At 32.4% G+C, this 23,490-nt stretch overlaps 3 protein-coding genes across 3 annotated transcripts; 1 reads left to right on the forward strand and 2 right to left on the reverse strand.

Annotated features, from left to right (window-relative positions):
- Positions 1-1,908: 1,908 nt before the first annotated feature.
- LOC128165795 (uncharacterized) lies at positions 1,909-8,049 on the reverse strand. Its single transcript, XM_052830633.1, has 3 exons — positions 8,010-8,049; positions 3,632-3,871; positions 1,909-2,993 (listed from the first exon to the last, which is right to left on the reverse strand). The coding sequence occupies exons 1-3, from the start codon at positions 8,032-8,034 to the stop codon at positions 2,761-2,763; spliced, it is 498 nt and encodes a 165-aa protein (XP_052686593.1). The 5' UTR covers positions 8,035-8,049; the 3' UTR covers positions 1,909-2,760.
- Positions 8,050-8,411: 362 nt separating this feature from the next.
- LOC128188139 (protein unc-45 homolog A-like) lies at positions 8,412-10,078 on the forward strand. Its single transcript, XM_052859003.1, has 3 exons — positions 8,412-8,567; positions 8,862-9,008; positions 9,190-10,078. The coding sequence occupies exons 1-3, from the start codon at positions 8,427-8,429 to the stop codon at positions 9,445-9,447; spliced, it is 546 nt and encodes a 181-aa protein (XP_052714963.1). The 5' UTR covers positions 8,412-8,426; the 3' UTR covers positions 9,448-10,078.
- Positions 10,079-13,220: 3,142 nt separating this feature from the next.
- LOC128163226 (uncharacterized) lies at positions 13,221-19,954 on the reverse strand. The gene is made up of 3 exons (XM_052826773.1): positions 19,733-19,954; positions 14,944-15,183; positions 13,221-14,305 (listed from the first exon to the last, which is right to left on the reverse strand). The coding sequence occupies exons 1-3, from the start codon at positions 19,893-19,895 to the stop codon at positions 14,073-14,075; spliced, it is 636 nt and encodes a 211-aa protein (XP_052682733.1). The 5' UTR covers positions 19,896-19,954; the 3' UTR covers positions 13,221-14,072.
- Between the last annotated feature and the right edge of the window lie 3,536 nt (positions 19,955-23,490).

Consider the following 23,490-nt stretch of genomic DNA (forward strand, 5'->3'; position numbering starts at 1 on the left):
AATCATTAGATATCAGTTGTTTGATTCTTTTTTTTTTCTTTTTTAATAGATGTTTTGGTGTTGTTGTTGTTGTTTTTGGTTGCTATGTTTATATTAAAGGAAACTTAAGAATAGTACCTGAAAATATTCCTTCTGTAAGGCCTCGTTAAATTCAATAAATGGATGAGAGCAGGATAATTAATCCCCTGAGATTAATTATCTTGCCTGTTTCAGAAAATCTAAGGTCTGTCTTTATCAGTTATATGTATTACCGTACACATGTGTCTGCAAGTGATGTTTGTTTGAAGTTGAGGCAAAGCCTAGGTATCATTGCATTGGTATCCATTCTTTGTTTTTTTAACAAATTTTATTTCATCCCATGTTAACCCCCTTTATCCCGTGGATATGACTCATTGGATATTTTTTTGATATCCCACAGTTGTGACTTTACAATGGGATTTGCGTAGGCATAATGAAGTTAAATAATGTGGAGTTTTATAAACAGTGTAAACATTGATTGTGGTGTATAAAACATGGGATAAATAGAATCTCATATGATTTGTAGTATAATATGATTTTTATCCAACTTGTCTGTTTTATCCCCTCACTAAGGCTCAAGAAAAAAACACTTTAATTGTTGAATGAAAATCATATCCAACTACAAATCACGAGATCCTATATTCCAGTTCTTTACATCTTCTGCCGGGCATTTATTTTTCATCATTGTTAATATAAAGAGGATGGAATTCAAAGTTTTTTTCACTTCTCTATATTAATTGTCATAGCGGGGCCCTTCCTGACTGGTCAGTTTTCTAGTTCATGTTATTCTGGTTACCCTACGGAATATAATGCTCAGCACAATGACTCAGTTAAACACCTACATATTATTAACAAGTTAACTCCCCCATATAGACCAGAAATAGTTTGACAAGGAGATGTCATAAGCCCAAACGTTTTAAAGATATTTTTTAATGATTTTTCAAAATTGCTTGATGAAGAAAGTATAAGATCAGTCAACCTTTCTGGAAAAAACATTAATTCACTACTATATGCTGGTGACCTTGTATTATTATCAGATGACCATAAAGGACTGCAAAACATACAAAATATATTTAATTAATACTGCAAAGACTGGTGCTTAGAAACTAATACAAGCAAGACTAAAGTTGTTATTTTCAACAAATGTGGTCACCTTATTAATGATAAATTCACCCTAGAGAATTCACATTTAGAATGTGTTAACAAATATAAATACTTAGGCATAATCATGTCCTCATGTGGCTCATTCAAAGAAGCAAGATCTGATCCATATAAGATTTAAAAGCTCTCAAGGCCTCTTTCAAACTATTTAAAGACCTAAACTCTACCCAACCCCCTATCAAAACATTTCTACATCTCTTTGATCATATGATATAACCTATTGAATTATATGGCTGTGAAATTTGGGGAACCCTTACATCACGCATACAGGAAAAAGACAAACATTTATATGATACCTTTAAAACTTGGAAAACTTAAACATCAGATTTTGTAAATATCTCTTAGGAGCTGGGAAAAACCCCACAAGTATTGCAATTATCTCTGAAGCGGGGTGATATCCTTTATATTTTTCATTGATTCAAAGCATCTTATTGTACTGGCATAGATAAGAATTATGTGAAGAATCTTCCCAGCTACACAATGCGTATAAAAAAACCTATTAATCTTAGTCTTTCCAATGTTAACTCTTGGTACAAAAGCGTAGTCTATTTTAGTAAGAAAATTGACATTTCACTATATGTATGTAAAAAGTACAAACCACGTGTTTTAAACAACAAGTTAAAAACATTTAAGAAAACACTTCTTAAATTACTGGACATTAAAACGTGAAGAGGGCCTAAACTCTGGAAAAACTTGATACTTATTTTTTAAATAAAGAAAATTTTACAATGGAAACATATATCTTTATTCAATCTCATGATATAAGAAAAACACTTTGTAGATTCAGAATTTAAGTGCACACGACTTATGAGTTGTCAGAGATAGATTTTAATTTGTAAAAAAATAATACTGGTCAAAGAATTCCTATAGAATTTCCTGTCACCAAAATTGTGTAGAAGATGAATATCACTTTCTTACTGAATGTCCATTATGTAAAAAAGATTTTAATTTTTCCATTATATCTCAATAATTAACAATTTTTTTATACTTTTAACAAAGAAAGACAAATTTATCTGGTTAATGTCCAATGAAGACAAAACAATACTTACAAAGTTAAGTGAATTTCTAATTCATACTTTCAAAAAAAAGACAGAATAATTTGAGATCTAAATGTACTAGTGAAATTCTTATATAGATCATGATATTATCTTTATATTTGTATTAACTACTTTTATGACTACATATTATATGTACATTGTTAATATGTTATGACATACTGATGCACACTTGCCCGGCTGTTACAAGTTCATTTATGTGTATGGACTATTTTGTATGTAGAATCTCTCTTTTAGACATTTCTTTCTGATAAGGTAATCTTGTATGCCCTCTGGACCCAAATTTGGGAATAAACTCATTACTATTATTATAATTATCACTATTACCAATACTGGAAGAAGAAGAAATTATATAATGACTATAACTTTATTGCAACTACAAAACGCATGTAATCTTGAATTACACTTTTCTGAAATCTAACCTATAATTTAAATAGTAAATACCAATAAAACTATTATACGGCATGTGAATTCAGATCTATGTCATGGATAATTTATTGGTGAGAGAAACTAAGTCACGTGACTGCTAACTGGGCACGCCCACTTTCTCTCGGTGATTCTTCATGGCTGTAGCCATCCATTCTAATTGGTCCAGCATTTTCTTAGCCCCCGACTCCATGTGGTCGTTTTTAGGGTTCCCCTCTTCATCGAACGCGTTCTGCACGGTGGGGATTCCGAAAATATTGGAGACACTGAGACACCCTAGCTCTCCCGTGATGGCGCGCAAAGCCATGGCTGCCCGCATTCCCCCGAATTGACCTGTAAATAAATGCAGTAGCGTATGTTGTAAAACCAGGATAGCTCAGTTCAGTTTATTTTCACTAAAAAACCATATCATATTCAAAACTCTTCAAAAAACGACAAAAAATACAAAATGATCTTGCCCATTCAAAATAACGTTTAATAAACAATAGCGCTAGCATAGTCAGAGATTGTTTGAGATCACGTTTTAATGTTAAGAAAATAATCATAGAAATAAAAATATGAAGAAAGTATAAAGTTTCATGTATGTTTGTTAATGGTCAGATAATGCAGTTATATCTTATACATGTTCAGGTGCACACCTTCAAATGTAAGATTCCTGTATATGAGATGTACATAAGTCGTTTAAATATCCTAGATGCGGAGGATTCGACAGGCATTGCACGCTCTTCTCCTTTATTTATTTAGTCAAATTATTAAAACTTTTAATCCACTTCGTAGAACTAGTTCGGATGACTGCAAAAATCACAGGCACCTTATAACACGTTATTTATTTTTCTCATAATAAGAAAATAATATAATTACCTATATCATTAGGTAGGGGAATATATTTTTGATTAAGAAAAGTATGTAACGCCAGGTGTCTGTGTGCAAAAATTATTTGAGATTTGACACGGATATTGTTACATACTGACCCATGGAATAACAGACGAGGCCACTAGGCTTGTAGGAGTAGGCGCTGCAAGGGAAGGCGTCCAGGAGATTGGTCAGGGCCGGGGGCACATTGTGATTGTACTCCGCCGACACTATGACGTAAGCGTCCGCATCTTTTACAAACTTTTCGTTTTCGACCAAAATTGCCGGGGCTCCTTTCCTTTCGGGACCATAAAAATGTACTGGCTGGGTTATTAATGGGAACTTCATTTCCACGGGATCTGTGAACAGAATTTCAATATCATATGTATACATGCATTATAATTGAAAAACACAATATTGTTTTACATATTAGTCCTATGTTTACAAATATAGAATAGCCTAATATATTAATCAATTCAATCAGGATCCCTCTCTGATTCCACTAAGAGCGTATACAGATTTAAACCCAACTTTTCAAAAACTGTAATCAAACGAATATTCTGATATATTTTTAACGTTTTCGAGTGACGAAATATGGTTTTAAAAAAAAGTCACGTGAAACATTCATTTGAATTCTAAAGGAAATAACATAGAAAGACTATCACCAAGTGTTTGCACTTTTTATGCAATTACATAAAAACTGGAATTTTGTAGGTTTCACATAATTTATATCTATACTGTAAATTAATGTAAACGTTTCTCAGTTGTATAATAAACATGTAATTTCTAAGTATATATATGTAAAACTAGAATAATTATACGCAAGCCATGTACTATATGATAAACTAGTATATTTTACACAAAGTTGTCTACAGTTTATATATAATGATTTTGCTGCAATAACTGCATGCCGTCAATTAAAAGAAACAAATTAACGTGATGTGACAGCCAAAGTTTGTCAATAAGAAAGACAAAACTAGTGTAAATATTGATTTAATGTATGAGTTTATGAAAAAAAACCCGAAGGCACAGGTGAAGACCAAGAGATAGATATAAACATAAACTTAGATAATGATACACTTCTTAATCAGTCTATAAATTGTGAAGAAATTAGAAATGCTGTAAAAAAATTAAAAAACAATAAAGCGCCTGGCGGTGACCATGTTATCAACGAATATATTAAGACAACTATGGAAACCTTCTTACCCTTATATGTAAACTTTTTCAATTTGTTTTTTGATAGTGGCCTAGTCCCAGACGATTGGCTATTAGGAATAATTAAGCCAATTTACAAAGGCAGGTTTTATTATTGTACATCGGATAATATATTTGTTATTGATTTTCTTTGTAAATATGCACTAAACAATAAGAGGAAACTATTCTGTGCTTTCATTGATTAATTTTAAGCAAGCGTTTGATACAGTTTGGCGAGATGGACTATGGACGAAAGTTCTTAAAAGTGAGATTGATGGAAAATGTTTGAGATTTATTATTAACATGTACAAGGGTATTAAATCAAAGGTAAAAATTGGTCAACATTTATCAGATTATTTTATGTGTAACATAGGTGTAAGACAAGGAGAAAATTTGTCACCATTTTTATTTTCTCTTTTTATTAACGATTTGGAAGATTTATTAATTAAGAAACCAGATAGAGGGTTTTACTTGTCCTTCTCTTCAAATACAGGATGATTTTTTTGCTATGTTGAAACTATGTCTACTTTTTTATGCCGATGACACTGTCTTGATATCTGAATCTGCGTTTGATTTACAAAAGTCATTAGATGTGTTTGCAAATTATTGTGATATATGGAAATATAGCCAAAACAAAGATCCTCATTTTTTCAAAAGGTGCAATGTCAAAGCGTGAATTTTTATATAAAGGAGTAACCATTGAAAACGTAAAATCATTTTGCTATTTGGGTATTGTTTTATCAAGAAGTGAAAAATTTAATAATGCTAAAATGCATTTAGTAGAACAAGCGTCAAAGGCATTATATGGTGTTTTACGTAAAATACGTTATTTTAGCCTACCAATTAATTGCCAGTTAGACCTATTTGACAAGGTCATTAACCCAATTTTACTTTACTCGTGCGAAGTGTGGGGTTACGAAAATTTAGATATTATTGAAAAAGGTACATTTAAAATTTTTGAAATTTATTCTTAATCTTAAATCTAGTACTCCAAATTGTATGGTGTATGGAGAAACTGGAAGTTATCCATTGTCACTCTTTGTTAAAATTAAAATGATAATGTACTGGGCAAAAGTTTTGACAGCCCACGATTGTAAACTCACTAATGTAATCTATTGTTATTTTTATACATGTTACAAAAATGGATCTTATATACATCCATGGATAAAATGTATACATGATATACTCGACTCGTGCGGGTTGTCTTATATATGGAGAAATCAAACCATATGTAGCTATAACTGGCTTAAGTCAATAGTTAAAGAAGTATTACAAAATCAATTTGTACAAGATTGGAGAAGTATAGTAGATAACTCACCAAAATGTATTAATTATAGAATTTTTAAAACAAATCTCAATTTAGAAAACTACTTGTTGATTTTACTTACAGATCTACGGATCACGTTTACAAAATTACGAACATGTAATCATCGATTCCCCATTGAAACAGGTAGATAGCATAATATTGAAGAAAATTTAAGAACATGTTCAATGTGTGATTTTAATAGTATTGGGAATAAATTTCATTATATTTTAGAATGTACACATTTTGTAAACGATAGAAAAATGTTTTTGCCCAAGAGATATTATGAAAACCCAAATATTATAAAATTTAACGAGCTCATGAATACTTTTAATGTAGAAAAACTAAAAAACTTGTCAATATTTATTAAGAAAATTTTCAAAGTCTGTTCTTCCAGAAACCAACTTTAACAACCTATTGTATTGTGATTTTAACCTTTTTTCATTATTATTACTCCTACTGTACATGTGATCCTTGACTGTGTTCGTGTACATTTGTATATACTGATTTTGAACCTCAAATACCAGAGAACTGGTCTTGAGTGAATAAAGAATTGAATTGACAGCCCCATGCATGATGTGACAGCCCCATGTCTGATATGTTTGGCATCTAATTACGATTGGCACAGATAGGGCGCTAATGAGTTTAGGATAGGGAGGAGGGTTAACAATTCTTGACCAGTTCAAGAAGTTATCACAGCAAAGTCTGTGGGAGTAACCAACTCAAATCCACAGGTGCTTGTGGACAGGATCGTGCACTACCCTCCACATCCCCTTTCCAATTTTTTCTATGATTTTAATTTTTTTTATATATATATTATCGTTAATAACCCCTTATATATGTCTCAAGTCGAAAAAATAACAAAAATATCACAACTCTGTGGCATTTTATATTCACACTCGTTTCCCCTATATAGAAGAAACCAGTGCGAATATAAAAGAAGTTATAGAAAAAATTTGGAAAAGGGGTTGGGGTTGGGGGTAGTGCACAATCCTGTCCACAAGCACCTGTGTAAAATATTTGTATTTGTATTGTAATATAGAACTAAAAATACCCAAACAAACTTGAGACTGGTACAAAGATGTATGTAACATTTCTGAGCATGTTTTCTCGTTATGTCACAAATGAGATAATTTTATTACTATGCCCTGAAAATTGCCCTCCCGGAAACAGTTATAGCGAGCGCAGCTCGCCGGCGCGCAGGCGGGCGAAGCGAGCTTTGCCGGCAAGGCTTGGGTGAATAGAAAATTCTGACTAGTTGCACATGATTCAACGGATTTTTTTGGCGTCAGTTACTCATACCAGTAATGCCCTGTTTTTATCGGACCAGCAGTTCCCTGTAACTATATACATGCATTGTAAATATACTGCTGACACAACGTATTTAATCTTTATTTTCACTTCCATTTATTACATGCTCCCATAAAAAAAGGGGGGGGGCTCCATTTTCCTCATATGATCAGCAATTTTTTCAAACGAAATTTAAAAAAAAATATTTATTTTTTTAAATCTCTCAGTTGTCTGCTGCAAGAAAAGAGGAAGTAAACTGCAATGAACATTATGTTAAAATCTTAAAATTTATTATTCAACAAAATTGTATCTGAGAAAAATTTTGCTTATAAAAATTATAAATAATGAAAATTTACTAAAAAAAAATTTTAAGGTATGTTTTATTTTATTTTGCATTCAAATTCATCTACGTTACCTTGCTACTTTTATTTTTATTGATTTATCATAATTCATTATTTGATCACATGCTGCGCTCGCCCAAACGATCATATTATTTCACAGGAAATAGTTATATTGCCCTCCCAAAACTGTTATATCGCCCTCACGTGCAGTAATTCAACATATCATTTACGTCGGGTTCGATAGTGGTGTCGCTCCTATACCTTCGCGACTTTGCACTTTCGCCTTCGCATCTCCACACTTCTAACAAAAGGCAAAAGTTCGAAGATCGATGTGGCCCCAACGGACCACCGTAGAAACAAATTATTTACATTTTGATCCACTGATGAACAACATGACCGCACACTCCCCTGAATTTATACTCCAATATTTCAGGTGCTTGGTTACGCCTACCCTAAATAGGAAATTTATGAAAGATATGAAAGTACCCGGATGATAATGTTGAAAGATTGAGCGAGGTATTCTGAGTGACTTTCGAATGGAGATAGATGTAAACATTCCTCATTGTAAATCTCTGTAAGAAATCGCTTTTCATTCCCGTGAATCTTTCCAAGTGAAAAATGATAATGAATCAATAGAGATATCTTGGAAAATTTCCCTTTAATAGATTTTAATTGCACTTCCTTTATAGATATGTTTATTTTTATTAAAAATCATCCAAATGTGCTTAAGAAATATCTTGGGGTAGACTATAGTTTGTTATAGAATTGATAGGTGATGACTACTGTATGTTGTATGCATGTGTTTACAGGAAGAAGATTGTGGCAGAGAAAGGCCTGGCATCTATAGAGCACTACATGACTGAGGATCACGAGATGTTAAGGAGGGCCGGCACAGAGTGTATGTGTAACATGGTGATGAACGAACAGGTCAGTCTGTGTAATGTAGTACATGTAAATTCATACTGTACCTAGCCGAACTTTTGTTGCCAATCTACTTTCACTGTCAGACTTAATAAACCCTGCAGTAATAATCTAATTCCTGATCAAAATATTTTATCTCTAATACCTTCTTTTTGAAAACTTTATTGTTTTATCAACCTTCAAACTATTCAAGAAAAAAAAAAAAAAAAAATTCAAATGTGTTTGGAATTTAAAGGAACACTCAAACATGCAGATTAGCCTTCCGCTGTTTGTCATCTTGGTTTTGCTTGCTGTTTTAAGGTAGCAAAAACATTTGAGGCTGAGAATGATCGTCTAAAGCTGATAGTTTTGTACTGTGGAGATGAGGATGAATTGGTTGTGAGGGCCGCAACAGGTGCCCTGGCCATGTTGACACACAGTGAGAAGATATGCAGGAAAGTCTTAGAGGTAATACATGTACTATGAATCATGACACTCTGTTTCATTTTTTCTTCAAAATTTTCATGTCAAAATATTGTAAGAATTTTGAAGATTGATTTTTGCCTGCTTGTACAAAAAAAAAATATTTTTCCATTTTGATGGGCCATGTACATTTATGAGTTTTTAAAAATGTGCATATTTTTGACAGGTAAAACCTTGGCAAGAGATTTTACTGAGCACAGTAGTTAGCGAAAATGTAGAAATCCAGCACAGGGGCTGCTATGTGCTGAGGAACATGTTGTCCGTGGACAAGGAAATGGCGGAGAAAGTGATCGAGGGACAAATGCTGGAAGTCTTAATGGCCCTGTCAATCCTAGAGGACCCCCAAAAGGAAGTGGTCAAAAAGTGTGCCGCTTCCTGTCTTGAGATCTGTGTCAAATACGAGCTCATCAAACCCAAGGAATGAGCCCCAAGATCTAGCATCAATTTTTTAAAAATACATTGCAGTGCCAAAATCTTAAAACACCAGTCAGTGTGCAATAGAAAGTGAAGGAATAAAGTCCCTTGTCAGCAAAACCACTGTGACTGTACTGTTGATTGGATGATCCCTGCTTTACTACAAGTACATGTACTACTTATCGAATGAGACGACTTAAGATCGACTAGTTTTCATTTCTTATGAGACAAGGTTGACTGTCATTATCTTAGTTAACATGTACCAATGATATGGCTCTCTGTCGACAGGAACAAATGTCATTAAAGGTCCCAAACAGTTGTAGGTTCAGTTAAATAGAAAATGTGTTGTTGGCAATGCCACTCTGACATAATCAATACATGTATTAGTAATACTGCTTCATTTCATGATATATTTGTATATGCAAAGCATTCATACATCATTTCATGTGTATGCAATCTAGCCCATTTTACTACATATGCATATATTGGATTAATGTTTCGTTTTCCATTATTTATTTATGTGTGATTGTTATTTTCTGTTTGGAGATAGAATTTTAGGATTCACAACTTTTCTTTATAATTTATTATTGGTATAGCATGTACTTTACAGTTTTACAAAATAAAGTGTGATTAAACACGTGTGAATTATTTTTTTTATTTGTTCCAACAATACTTAGAATTAAGATGAAGGCAGTACCATTCATTAATGCTATTAACTGAAAGAATTTTGTGATACCATACATGTATCAAATCAATCTTAATATATATTATATAATTAACTTAAAACCTTTTCTTAAGTCTATACAAAAATAAAGTCTGTCAGGCTCTTATTAGGGCCCCGCAAGGATTTGCGGGTGCCCTATAGTAATCACTCTGTCCGTCCGTCCTTCTGTCCGTCCGTCTGTCACTCTTCCGTCCACAAATTTCCTGTTTTTTTCTAATAACTTTTTTTATGGTTACCCAATCAAATTCAAATTTGGTATGGTAGTTCAGTAGGCAGAAATACATATTTTGATGCTAAGTTTGGTTCTCTATGTCTTCTGGTTTGGAGCTGGGGTGGTGGGGTAGATTCCTAACTATGCATAAGAATGAATGGGCAAAGAGAGATAACTGCTGAGAATGAATGGGCAAAGAGAGATAACTGCTGAGAATGTTACCATTGTGTACATGGAAGGCTGTGCAATATTTGTCCTTTGGGATTAATTAACCTTACACAGGAAGAAAATCCTAAGCTTTATCTTTATCTGTCACATTGAGATTAATTACTGCACTGCCTGTGTTTGCAAATGAACTTTGTTTTGAAGTTAAGGTCAATTTTGAATGATGTGTAGTATTGTGTACATTCTTTGAAATATGGATTTAAAATATAATATTCATATTTTATTTTGGTTAAAATACAGTACACAATGATTTATAATAATTTTATTGAATTCTAAAATCAAGATATATATTAAAATATCTTTTTTCACTATTTTATTTTTTAATTTTATTTTTTTCTGCCTTAATGCTGTTAATTTTAACAGGTAATCAGATAATAACCCCATTCTGTCATTTCTGAAAAAAAAAATTATTGTGATTTTAGAAGAAAAGGATGAGAGAGCAGAAAAATTAATCCCCTGGGATTAATTATCTTGCCTGCTGCAGAAAATTTAGAGGCTTATCTCTATCTGTCATATCGAGATTAATGAACATCTTTGTCTGCACTGATGTTTGTTTTGAAGCAAATTAAACTCTCATTCAATGAGTTGCACCTTAATATTTTTACCCCTCAGTTTAAAGGATGGTATTTGATAAAGAATATATTTCATTCTAGTCCAAATACTTATATTCTGTAAAATAAAAAAAAATATATGAATTACAATAAATTAAAAAAAAAATCATTAGATATCAGTTGTTTGATTCTTTTTTTTTTCTTTTTTAATAGATGTTTTGGTGTTGTTGTTGTTGTTTTTGGTTGCTATGTTTATATTAAAGGAAACTTAAGAATAGTACCTGAAAATATTCCTTCTGTAAGGCCTCGTTAAATTCAATAAATGGATGAGAGCAGGATAATTAATCCCCTGAGATTAATTATCTTGCCTGTTTCAGAAAATCTAAGGTCTGTCTTTATCAGTTATATGTATTACCGTACACATGTGTCTGCAAGTGATGTTTGTTTGAAGTTGAGGCAAAGCCTAGGTATCATTGCATTGGTATCCATTCTTTGTTTTTTTAACAAATTTTATTTCATCCCATGTTAACCCCCTTTATCCCGTGGATATGACTCATTGGATATTTTTTTGATATCCCACAGTTGTGACTTTACAATGGGATTTGCGTAGGCATAATGAAGTTAAATAATGTGGAGTTTTATAAACAGTGTAAACATTGATTGTGGTGTATAAAACATGGGATAAATAGAATCTCATATGATTTGTAGTATAATATGATTTTTATCCAACTTGTCTGTTTTATCCCCTCACTAAGGCTCAAGAAAAAAACACTTTAATTGTTGAATGAAAATCATATCCAACTACAAATCACGAGATCCTATATTCCAGTTCTTTACATCTTCTGCCGGGCATTTATTTTTCATCATTGTTAATATAAAGAGGATGGAATTCAAAGTTTTTTTCACTTCTCTATATTAATTGTCATAGCGGGGCCCTTCCTGACTGGTCAGTTTTCTAGTTCATGTTATTCTGGTTACCCTACGGAATATAATGCTCAGCACAATGACTCAGTTAAACACCTACATATTATTAACAAGTTAACTCCCCCATATAGACCAGAAATAGTTTGACAAGGAGATGTCATAAGCCCAAACGTTTTAAAGATATTTTTTAATGATTTTTCAAAATTGCTTGATGAAGAAAGTATAAGATCAGTCAACCTTTCTGGAAAAAACATTAATTCACTACTATATGCTGGTGACCTTGTATTATTATCAGATGACCATAAAGGACTGCAAAACATACAAAATATATTTAATTAATACTGCAAAGACTGGTGCTTAGAAACTAATACAAGCAAGACTAAAGTTGTTATTTTCAACAAATGTGGTCACCTTATTAATGATAAATTCACCCTAGAGAATTCACATTTAGAATGTGTTAACAAATATAAATACTTAGGCATAATCATGTCCTCATGTGGCTCATTCAAAGAAGCAAGATCTGATCCATATAAGATTTAAAAGCTCTCAAGGCCTCTTTCAAACTATTTAAAGACCTAAACTCTACCCAACCCCCTATCAAAACATTTCTACATCTCTTTGATCATATGATATAACCTATTGAATTATATGGCTGTGAAATTTGGGGAACCCTTACATCACGCATACAGGAAAAAGACAAACATTTATATGATACCTTTAAAACTTGGAAAACTTAAACATCAGATTTTGTAAATATCTCTTAGGAGCTGGGAAAAACCCCACAAGTATTGCAATTATCTCTGAAGCGGGGTGATATCCTTTATATTTTTCATTGATTCAAAGCATCTTATTGTACTGGCATAGATAAGAATTATGTGAAGAATCTTCCCAGCTACACAATGCGTATAAAAAAACCTATTAATCTTAGTCTTTCCAATGTTAACTCTTGGTACAAAAGCGTAGTCTATTTTAGTAAGAAAATTGACATTTCACTATATGTATGTAAAAAGTACAAACCACGTGTTTTAAACAACAAGTTAAAAACATTTAAGAAAACACTTCTTAAATTACTGGACATTAAAACGTGAAGAGGGCCTAAACTCTGGAAAAACTTGATACTTATTTTTTAAATAAAGAAAATTTTACAATGGAAACATATATCTTTATTCAATCTCATGATATAAGAAAAACACTTTGTAGATTCAGAATTTAAGTGCACACGACTTATGAGTTGTCAGAGATAGATTTTAATTTGTAAAAAAATAATACTGGTCAAAGAATTCCTATAGAATTTCCTGTCACCAAAATTGTGTAGAAGATGAATATCACTTTCTTACTGAATGTCCATTATGTAAAAAAGATTTTAATTTTTCCATTATATCTCAATAATTAACAATTTTTTTATACTTTTAACAAAGAAAGACAAATTTATCTGGTTAATGTCCAATGAAGACAAAACAATACTTACAAAGTTAAGTGAATTTCTAATTCATACTTTCAAAAAAAAGACAGAATAATTTGAGATCTAAATGTACTAGTGAAATTCTTATATAGATCATGATATTATCTTTATATTTGTATTAACTACTTTTATGACTACATATTATATGTACATTGTTAATATGTTATGACATACTGATGCACACTTGCCCGGCTGTTACAAGTTCATTTATGTGTATGGACTATTTTGTATGTAGAATCTCTCTTTTAGACATTTCTTTCTGATAAGGTAATCTTGTATGCCCTCTGGACCCAAATTTGGGAATAAACTCATTACTATTATTATAATTATCACTATTACCAATACTGGAAGAAGAAGAAATTATATAATGACTATAACTTTATTGCAACTACAAAACGCATGTAATCTTGAATTACACTTTTCTGAAATCTAACCTATAATTTAAATAGTAAATACCAATAAAACTATTATACGGCATGTGAATTCAGATCTATGTCATGGATAATTTATTGGTGAGAGAAACTAAGTCACGTGACTGCTAACTGGGCACGCCCACTTTCTCTCGGTGATTCTTCATGGCTGTAGCCATCCATTCTAATTGGTCCAGCATTTTCTTAGCCCCCGACTCCATGTGGTCGTTTTTAGGGTTCCCCTCTTCATCGAACGCGTTCTGCACGGTGGGGATTCCGAAAATATTGGAGACACTGAGACACCCTAGCTCTCCCGTGATGGCGCGCAAAGCCATGGCTGCCCGCATTCCCCCGAATTGACCTGTAAATAAATGCAGTAGCGTATGTTGTAAAACCAGGATAGCTCAGTTCAGTTTATTTTCACTAAAAAACCATATCATATTCAAAACTCTTCAAAAAACGACAAAAAATACAAAATGATCTTGCCCATTCAAAATAACGTTTAATAAACAATAGCGCTAGCATAGTCAGAGATTGTTTGAGATCACGTTTTAATGTTAAGAAAATAATCATAGAAATAAAAATATGAAGAAAGTATAAAGTTTCATGTATGTTTGTTAATGGTCAGATAATGCAGTTATATCTTATACATGTTCAGGTGCACACCTTCAAATGTAAGATTCCTGTATATGAGATGTACATAAGTCGTTTAAATATCCTAGATGCGGAGGATTCGACAGGCATTGCACGCTCTTCTCCTTTATTTATTTAGTCAAATTATTAAAACTTTTAATCCACTTCGTAGAACTAGTTCGGATGACTGCAAAAATCACAGGCACCTTATAACACGTTATTTATTTTTCTCATAATAAGAAAATAATATAATTACCTATATCATTAGGTAGGGGAATATATTTTTGATTAAGAAAAGTATGTAACGCCAGGTGTCTGTGTGCAAAAATTATTTGAGATTTGACACGGATATTGTTACATACTGACCCATGGAATAACAGACGAGGCCACTAGGCTTGTAGGAGTAGGCGCTGCAAGGGAAGGCGTCCAGGAGATTGGTCAGGGCCGGGGGCACATTGTGATTGTACTCCGCCGACACTATGACGTAAGCGTCCGCATCTTTTACAAACTTTTCGTTTTCGACCAAAATTGCCGGGGCTCCTTTCCTTTCGGGACCATAAAAATGTACTGGCTGGGTTATTAATGGGAACTTCATTTCCACGGGATCTGTGAACAGAATTTCAATATCATATGTATACATGCATTATAATTGAAAAACACAATATTGTTTTACATATTAGTCCTATGTTTACAAATATAGAATAGCCTAATATATTAATCAATTCAATCAGGATCCCTCTCTGATTCCACTAAGAGCGTATACAGATTTAAACCCAACTTTTCAAAAACTGTAATCAAACGAATATTCTGATATATTTTTAACGTTTTCGAGTGACGAAATATGGTTTTAAAAAAAAGTCACGTGAAACATTCATTTGAATTCTAAAGGAAATAACATAGAAAGACTATCACCAAGTGTTTGCACTTTTTATGCAATTACATAAAAACTGGAATTTTGTAGGTTTCACATAATTTATATCTATACTGTAAATTAATGTAAACGTTTCTCAGTTGTATAATAAACATGTAATTTCTAAGTATATATATGTAAAACTAGAATAATTATACGCAAGCCATGTACTATATGATATACTAGTATATTTTACACAAAGTTGTCTACAGTTTATATATAATGATTTTGCTGCAATAACTGCATGCCGTCAATTAAAAGAAACAAATTAACGTGATGTGACAGCCAAAGTTTGTCAATAAGAAAGACAAAACTAGTGTAAATATTGATTTAATGTATGAGTTTATGAAAAAAAACCCGAAGGCACAGGTGAAGACCAAGAGATAGATATAAACATAAACTTAGATAATGATACACTTCTTAATCAGTCTATAAATTGTGAAGAAATTAGAAATGCTGTAAAAAAATTAAAAAACAATAAAGCGCCTGGCGGTGACCATGTTATCAACGAATATATTAAGACAACTATGGAAACCTTCTTACCCTTATATGTAAACTTTTTCAATTTGTTTTTTGATAGTGGCCTAGTCCCAGACGATTGGCTATTAGGAATAATTAAGCCAATTTACAAAGGCAGGTTTTATTATTGTACATCGGATAATATATTTGTTATTGATTTTCTTTGTAAATATGCACTAAACAATAAGAGGAAACTATTCTGTGCTTTCATTGATTAATTTTAAGCAAGCGTTTGATACAGTTTGGCGAGATGGACTATGGACGAAAGTTCTTAAAAGTGAGATTGATGGAAAATGTTTGAGATTTATTATTAACATGTACAAGGGTATTAAATCAAAGGTAAAAATTGGTCAACATTTATCAGATTATTTTATGTGTAACATAGGTGTAAGACAAGGAGAAAATTTGTCACCATTTTTATTTTCTCTTTTTATTAACGATTTGGAAGATTTATTAATTAAGAAACCAGATAGAGGGTTTTACTTGTCCTTCTCTTCAAATACAGGATGATTTTTTTGCTATGTTGAAACTATGTCTACTTTTTTATGCCGATGACACTGTCTTGATATCTGAATCTGCGTTTGATTTACAAAAGTCATTAGATGTGTTTGCAAATTATTGTGATATATGGAAATATAGCCAAAACAAAGATCCTCATTTTTTCAAAAGGTGCAATGTCAAAGCGTGAATTTTTATATAAAGGAGTAACCATTGAAAACGTAAAATCATTTTGCTATTTGGGTATTGTTTTATCAAGAAGTGAAAAATTTAATAATGCTAAAATGCATTTAGTAGAACAAGCGTCAAAGGCATTATATGGTGTTTTACGTAAAATACGTTATTTTAGCCTACCAATTAATTGCCAGTTAGACCTATTTGACAAGGTCATTAACCCAATTTTACTTTACTCGTGCGAAGTGTGGGGTTACGAAAATTTAGATATTATTGAAAAAGGTACATTTAAAATTTTTGAAATTTATTCTTAATCTTAAATCTAGTACTCCAAATTGTATGGTGTATGGAGAAACTGGAAGTTATCCATTGTCACTCTTTGTTAAAATTAAAATGATAATGTACTGGGCAAAAGTTTTGACAGCCCACGATTGTAAACTCACTAATGTAATCTATTGTTATTTTTATAGATGTTACAAAAATGGATCTTATATACATCCATGGATAAAATGTATACATGATATACTCGACTCGTGCGGGTTGTCTTATATATGGAGAAATCAAACCATATGTAGCTATAACTGGCTTAAGTCAATAGTTAAAGAAGTATTACAAAATCAATTTGTACAAGATTGGAGAAGTATAGTAGATAACTCACCAAAATGTATTAATTATAGAATTTTTAAAACAAATCTCAATTTAGAAAACTACTTGTTGATTTTACTTACAGATCTACGGATCACGTTTACAAAATTACGAACATGTAATCATCGATTCCCCATTGAAACAGGTAGATAGCATAATATTGAAGAAAATTTAAGAACATGTTCAATGTGTGATTTTAATAGTATTGGGAATAAATTTCATTATATTTTAGAATGTACACATTTTGTAAACGATAGAAAAATGTTTTTGCCCAAGAGATATTATGAAAACCCAAATATTATAAAATTTAACGAGCTCATGAATACTTTTAATGTAGAAAAACTAAAAAACTTGTCAATATTTATTAAGAAAATTTTCAAAGTCTGTTCTTCCAGAAACCAACTTTAACAACCTATTGTATTGTGATTTTAACCTTTTTTCATTATTATTACTCCTACTGTACATGTGATCCTTGACTGTGTTCGTGTACATTTGTATATACTGATTTTGAACCTCAAATACCAGAGAACTGGTCTTGAGTGAATAAAGAATTGAATTGACAGCCCCATGCATGATGTGACAGCCCCATGTCTGATATGTTTGGCATCTAATTACGATTGGCACAGATAGGGCGCTAATGAGTTTAGGATAGGGAGGAGGGTTAACAATTCTTGACCAGTTCAAGAAGTTATCACAGCAAAGTCTGTGGGAGTAACCAACTCAAATCCACAGGTGCTTGTGGACAGGATCGTGCACTACCCTCCACATCCCCTTTCCAATTTTTTCTATGATTTTAATTTTTTTTATATATATATTATCGTTAATAACCCCTTATATATGTCTCAAGTCGAAAAAATAACAAAAATATCACAACTCTGTGGCATTTTATATTCACACTCGTTTCCCCTATATAGAAGAAACCAGTGCGAATATAAAAGAAGTTATAGAAAAAATTTGGAAAAGGGGTTGGGGTTGGGGGTAGTGCACAATCCTGTCCACAAGCACCTGTGTAAAATATTTGTATTTGTATTGTAATATAGAACTAAAAATACCCAAACAAACTTGAGACTGGTACAAAGATGTATGTAACATTTCTGAGCATGTTTTCTCGTTATGTCACAAATGAGATAATTTTATTACTATGCCCTGAAAATTGCCCTCCCGGAAACAGTTATAGCGAGCGCAGCTCGCCGGCGCGCAGGCGGGCGAAGCGAGCTTTGCCGGCAAGGCTTGGGTGAATAGAAAATTCTGACTAGTTGCACATGATTCAACGGATTTTTTTGGCGTCAGTTACTCATACCAGTAATGCCCTGTTTTTATCGGACCAGCAGTTCCCTGTAACTATATACATGCATTGTAAATATACTGCTGACACAACGTATTTAATCTTTATTTTCACTTCCATTTATTACATGCTCCCATAAAAAAAGGGGGGGGGGGCTCCATTTTCCTCATATGATCAGCAATTTTTTCAAACGAAATTTAAAAAAAAATATTTATTTTTTTAAATCTCTCAGTTGTCTGCTGCAAGAAAAGAGGAAGTAAACTGCAATGAACATTATGTTAAAATCTTAAAATTTATTATTCAACAAAATTGTATCTGAGAAAAATTTTGCTTATAAAAATTATAAATAATGAAAATTTACTAAAAAAAAATTTTAAGGTATGTTTTATTTTATTTTGCATTCAAATTCATCTACGTTACCTTGCTACTTTTATTTTTATTGATTTATCATAATTCATTATTTGATCACATGCTGCGCTCGCCCAAACGATCATATTATTTCACAGGAAATAGTTATATTGCCCTCCCAAAACTGTTATATCGCCCTCACGTGCAGTAATTCAACATATCATTTACGTCGGGTTCGATAGTGGTGTCGCTCCTATACCTTCGCGACTTTGCACTTTCGCCTTCGCATCTCCACACTTCTAACAAAAGGCAAAAGTTCGAAGATCGATGTGGCCCCAACGGACCACCGTAGAAACAAATTATTTACATTTTGATCCACTGATGAACAACATGACCGCACACTCCCCTGAATTTATACTCCAATATTTCAGGTGCTTGGTTACGCCTACCCTAAATAGGAAATTTAAATTTTTTCTTACTCCATTTTTACTTCCGGGATTGTTAACACGATCAAATATTGAATGCACACGATAAGAACGGTAACTGTGGTTTGTTTACAAATATTAAGTTCAATTTTGAGGACATTCAACATATATACATGTAGACACGTTTTTTTTTTTATCAACATTAATGTATTTCAAATATACCAACTGACCAACACAGCCACAAAGAGAAAGGTAATTTGAGCAGAATGTAAAGTGTACATTCGAAAAGACAGAAACCATTCCTAGATTTACCTAGATGTACATAACCTTATTCTACAATAAAAGACTAACAGAAGAATTTGACATCAAAATTTCTCTCCTCCAGTTTCCTTCTCATAAATTTCGCTACCCTCAGCCCCTGGCGTCCATCCCTGATACTGCCCAGGATGAGAAGCACCTTGAGTTTTCCCCCGCTGGACATGTTTTCTCTCTCCCTGAGGTATTGACGATACATGCACAATGCCACCCCCGTGCACTCGGCCCGATCTAGCTAGCGCTCGCTCCGACTCGATGCTTTTTTAAAATACTCAACATAGCGTCAAGTTCTAGAACTTGAGTGTTTATAATTGTTATTTTAATGAACCATGCAAACTAATCATCTTAATTGTCGGTTCTAAAATTTAGTACTGATCATAATCGAGTTAATATTGTCGATATCCAACAATACATTAGCACTATAGATACTATAGTATATAGTCTTATGTCCAAAATTTGTTCAAAATGTTAAAATCTACTCATGTTACACATGTACGAGTATATTGGTTGGCTAAATGTAAATAACACGATTAAGGTACCCGATAAAATCATTAAAATCAAAATCTTCTGTTTAATAAATCTTGAACTTACGACTCAGTGAATATTTCGAAAATGAGAGAGAGAGAGAGAGAGAGAGAGAGAGAGAGAGAGAGAGCAAAACACTATTGTCAGAAACCATTTAAAGTATTGTTCATATCAAACTTGTGTGAAATCATCCTTGCATAGTTTTGAATCAAACGTGTTGAAATCATCAGTGACCCCCGGGGAAAGGGTGTTGTCACAATATTAATATCGGATCAACACACTCTAAGTGGTTTTTGACAACAGTGTTTTGCATAATTTCTTTCTGTTTATTCAAGGAATAAGGAATCATCTACGAGCGGAAATGTAAACAACGAAAACGAAACCGCCGACTGTACATGTAACTCTCTCACATCTTCGGACACTTCTTATGCGAGGATTATTTATATTAATGTTTGCGGTCGCGGTATACTAAGAAATTAATCAATTGAATTCATATTACTGTTAATATATTTTTACACCAAGAAATATTTATCAGCGTAAGTATAATATCAGGCCGTGATCTGGCATAAAGTCGCGAGGAGAATCAGTCATGTTCTTCGAGAAACACTAAAGGAAGACTGTATTCATACGCACCAGATTTGGTGATTCGACTGTGTTACGCGTAAATATCACTCCAATAAATCTGCAATGGAATTTGATAGGGGGAAAGAAAGTAAATGTAAATATTATAAAAATAGTGCCTGTTTGGGCGGGTAACAGTTGAAATTGACACCCCGAGAAAACCATTGTCAACCGACGCGAAGCGAGCGTCGGTTGACAATGGTTTTCTCGCAGTCGGGGTGTCAATTTCAACTGTTACCCTCCCAAACAGGCACTATTTATTTTGTTATACTGAATGTCTTAATTTTAAAGAAAATAGATGAAATAGACTTAGAAGCAATTGAAAAATATGGTTTTTCCATAGAAAGGAAATCTAAAGATATCATTGTTAACTGCTATGGAAAAAACTCATTGATATTTGTAAACATTGTAACATTATAATACTTCATGGTAGATCCATTGGTGACCAAAATGGTGAGTTTACATGTAAACAATCAAGTGTTGTATATTATTGTATTTCAGACACTGAGTTTTTAAGATATATATATATACACAATGTTAGAATATTACCTTTTCTTCATTTTTATCTCATGTTCATAACCCTATAGAGATATTATTGGCACTTGAAAGTCAGCAAAGCACTGAATCCATCACTATATCAATAAAAGCAAACACAAGAAATTGCTCAACATTGAATCACAGGGGCATCGTATCCGCTCATACGTGTATATATGAATAATACAATAATAATGTATTCTTTATATATATCATAGAGAGCGGATATGATGCCCCTGTGATTGAATGGAATCCTAAAAAAATTATAGTAAATCATAATGTACATATATCTACCTTTTCAAATGCACTGATGTATATATATCCAATTAAAGGGTTATATGTTTACCAAATTATTTCATAACAAATCCAAATGTTGTAAAATTTGAAACATTGATAAATGTCACAAACATACACCAACTTACCAATATTTGTAAATTATTTGATACTATATTTGAGAGAGTTAACTCTCTTGGTTAAATTATATCTGTTATCCTTTCATCATGCCTGTAACAATGATTCCCATCAATTATATATATATTGTAGTTTGTACATACTGTACATAAGTATTTTCTCTACACTGTAAATACAGTTATGAGAATAAATTTTATTGTCATTGTCATTCACTGGGTATTATGACGTGATAATTTTGGTCGGAGCTTGGTCTAAAGCCTTAGTCACAACTGGTCGCACGTGCTTCTACTTTTAATAAAAATCTTGCGAGACACGCAAGTGCATCGTGATTTTGGAAGGACGTATGCTTCCCGTAAGCACGCACAGTGACTGTTGGACATGCACAACAATCACCACGGTGTCCTTGCGAGATCTGAAAACGTACGTTGCACTTGCGCTTCACTCAAGGAACCCGTAAAAAAACCGTACGATTTAACTTGCACGAATGACGTATGGGGATCTCACTTGTCCCTTGCGTTACACGTACGTTAAGTGCAAGTCGCCTGTGCTCACCGTCAACATATAAATACAGTACACGTACGTCATACTTACGTCATGCGTAATCCAACTGCTCGTGGTGCGTGCGAATCGCCCATTATCAAGATAGATATAAAAATGTTTATTAAAAAAATTCCCATAAGGTTAAGAGAATCGTACGAAAGCCGAATAGGGCCACATAAAAAAATATTTTTATCTCGTAATTACGAGAAAAGATCTCGTTATTACGAGTTAATTATCTCGTTATTACGAGAAAAGATCTCGTTATTACGAGTTAGTTATCTCGTTATTACGAGAAAAGATCTCGTAATTACGAGAAAAGATCTCGTTATTACGAGATAATTTTCTCGTTATTACGAGAAAAGATCTCGTTATTACGAGATAATTTTCTCGTTATTACGAAAAAAGATCTCGTTATTACGAGAAAAGATCTATATAAAATGGTGCGTTTCTGAAAAAGAATTCGACTGGATCACACTTTAAGTTTATCTTTTCATTCCAGAAACGTTGATTCAATTTTGATCAATATTTAAAAATAACAACGATCATTATTCATTAATTTCTACATATCAAAATGATTGGTTTCGACATTTTATCTGGTATTAATAAAAGGAAAGAACTTTATGTAATTTTTCTATTCAACTTATATATATTATAATCCCACTCCGAAGTAAATACCAGGTAGTCCTATAGTCGTAAAAACACAGTTTTATTAGTTACAGATAACTTAAATGACTATATAGTTTCAGTCATGGATATGGATACACAGGATTTACCCGAATTTGTGTTTTATATGTTCATACACAACCTACATGTATATTGAAAATAATTGATTTTATATAAACATTTTGGAGTCTGAAAAAAAATAACACGTATCCTTCTTAATTATTGACATATAATTCAATGAATTTTTTAATCAATTTGCTTTGCTATTTCTTCTGAAATTTCTTAAAAACTGCTTGGTCCGATTTTATATCAAATTATGCGTTTTAAACGATGATCATGCTAAGTAAGTGTATATTAATAGACATTGCAGTAGTTCATACACTTTATATAAAAAGAATAGAATAATGAAACGCGCCATTTCAAAAATAGACCTTTTCTCGTAATAACGAGATAATTAACTCGTAATAACGAGATCTTTTCTCGTAATAACGAGATCTTTT

The sequence above is a fragment of the Crassostrea angulata genome, chromosome 1, assembly GCF_025612915.1.
Source record: "Crassostrea angulata isolate pt1a10 chromosome 1, ASM2561291v2, whole genome shotgun sequence".
In the NCBI taxonomy this organism is placed as follows: domain Eukaryota; kingdom Metazoa; phylum Mollusca; class Bivalvia; order Ostreida; family Ostreidae; genus Magallana; species Magallana angulata.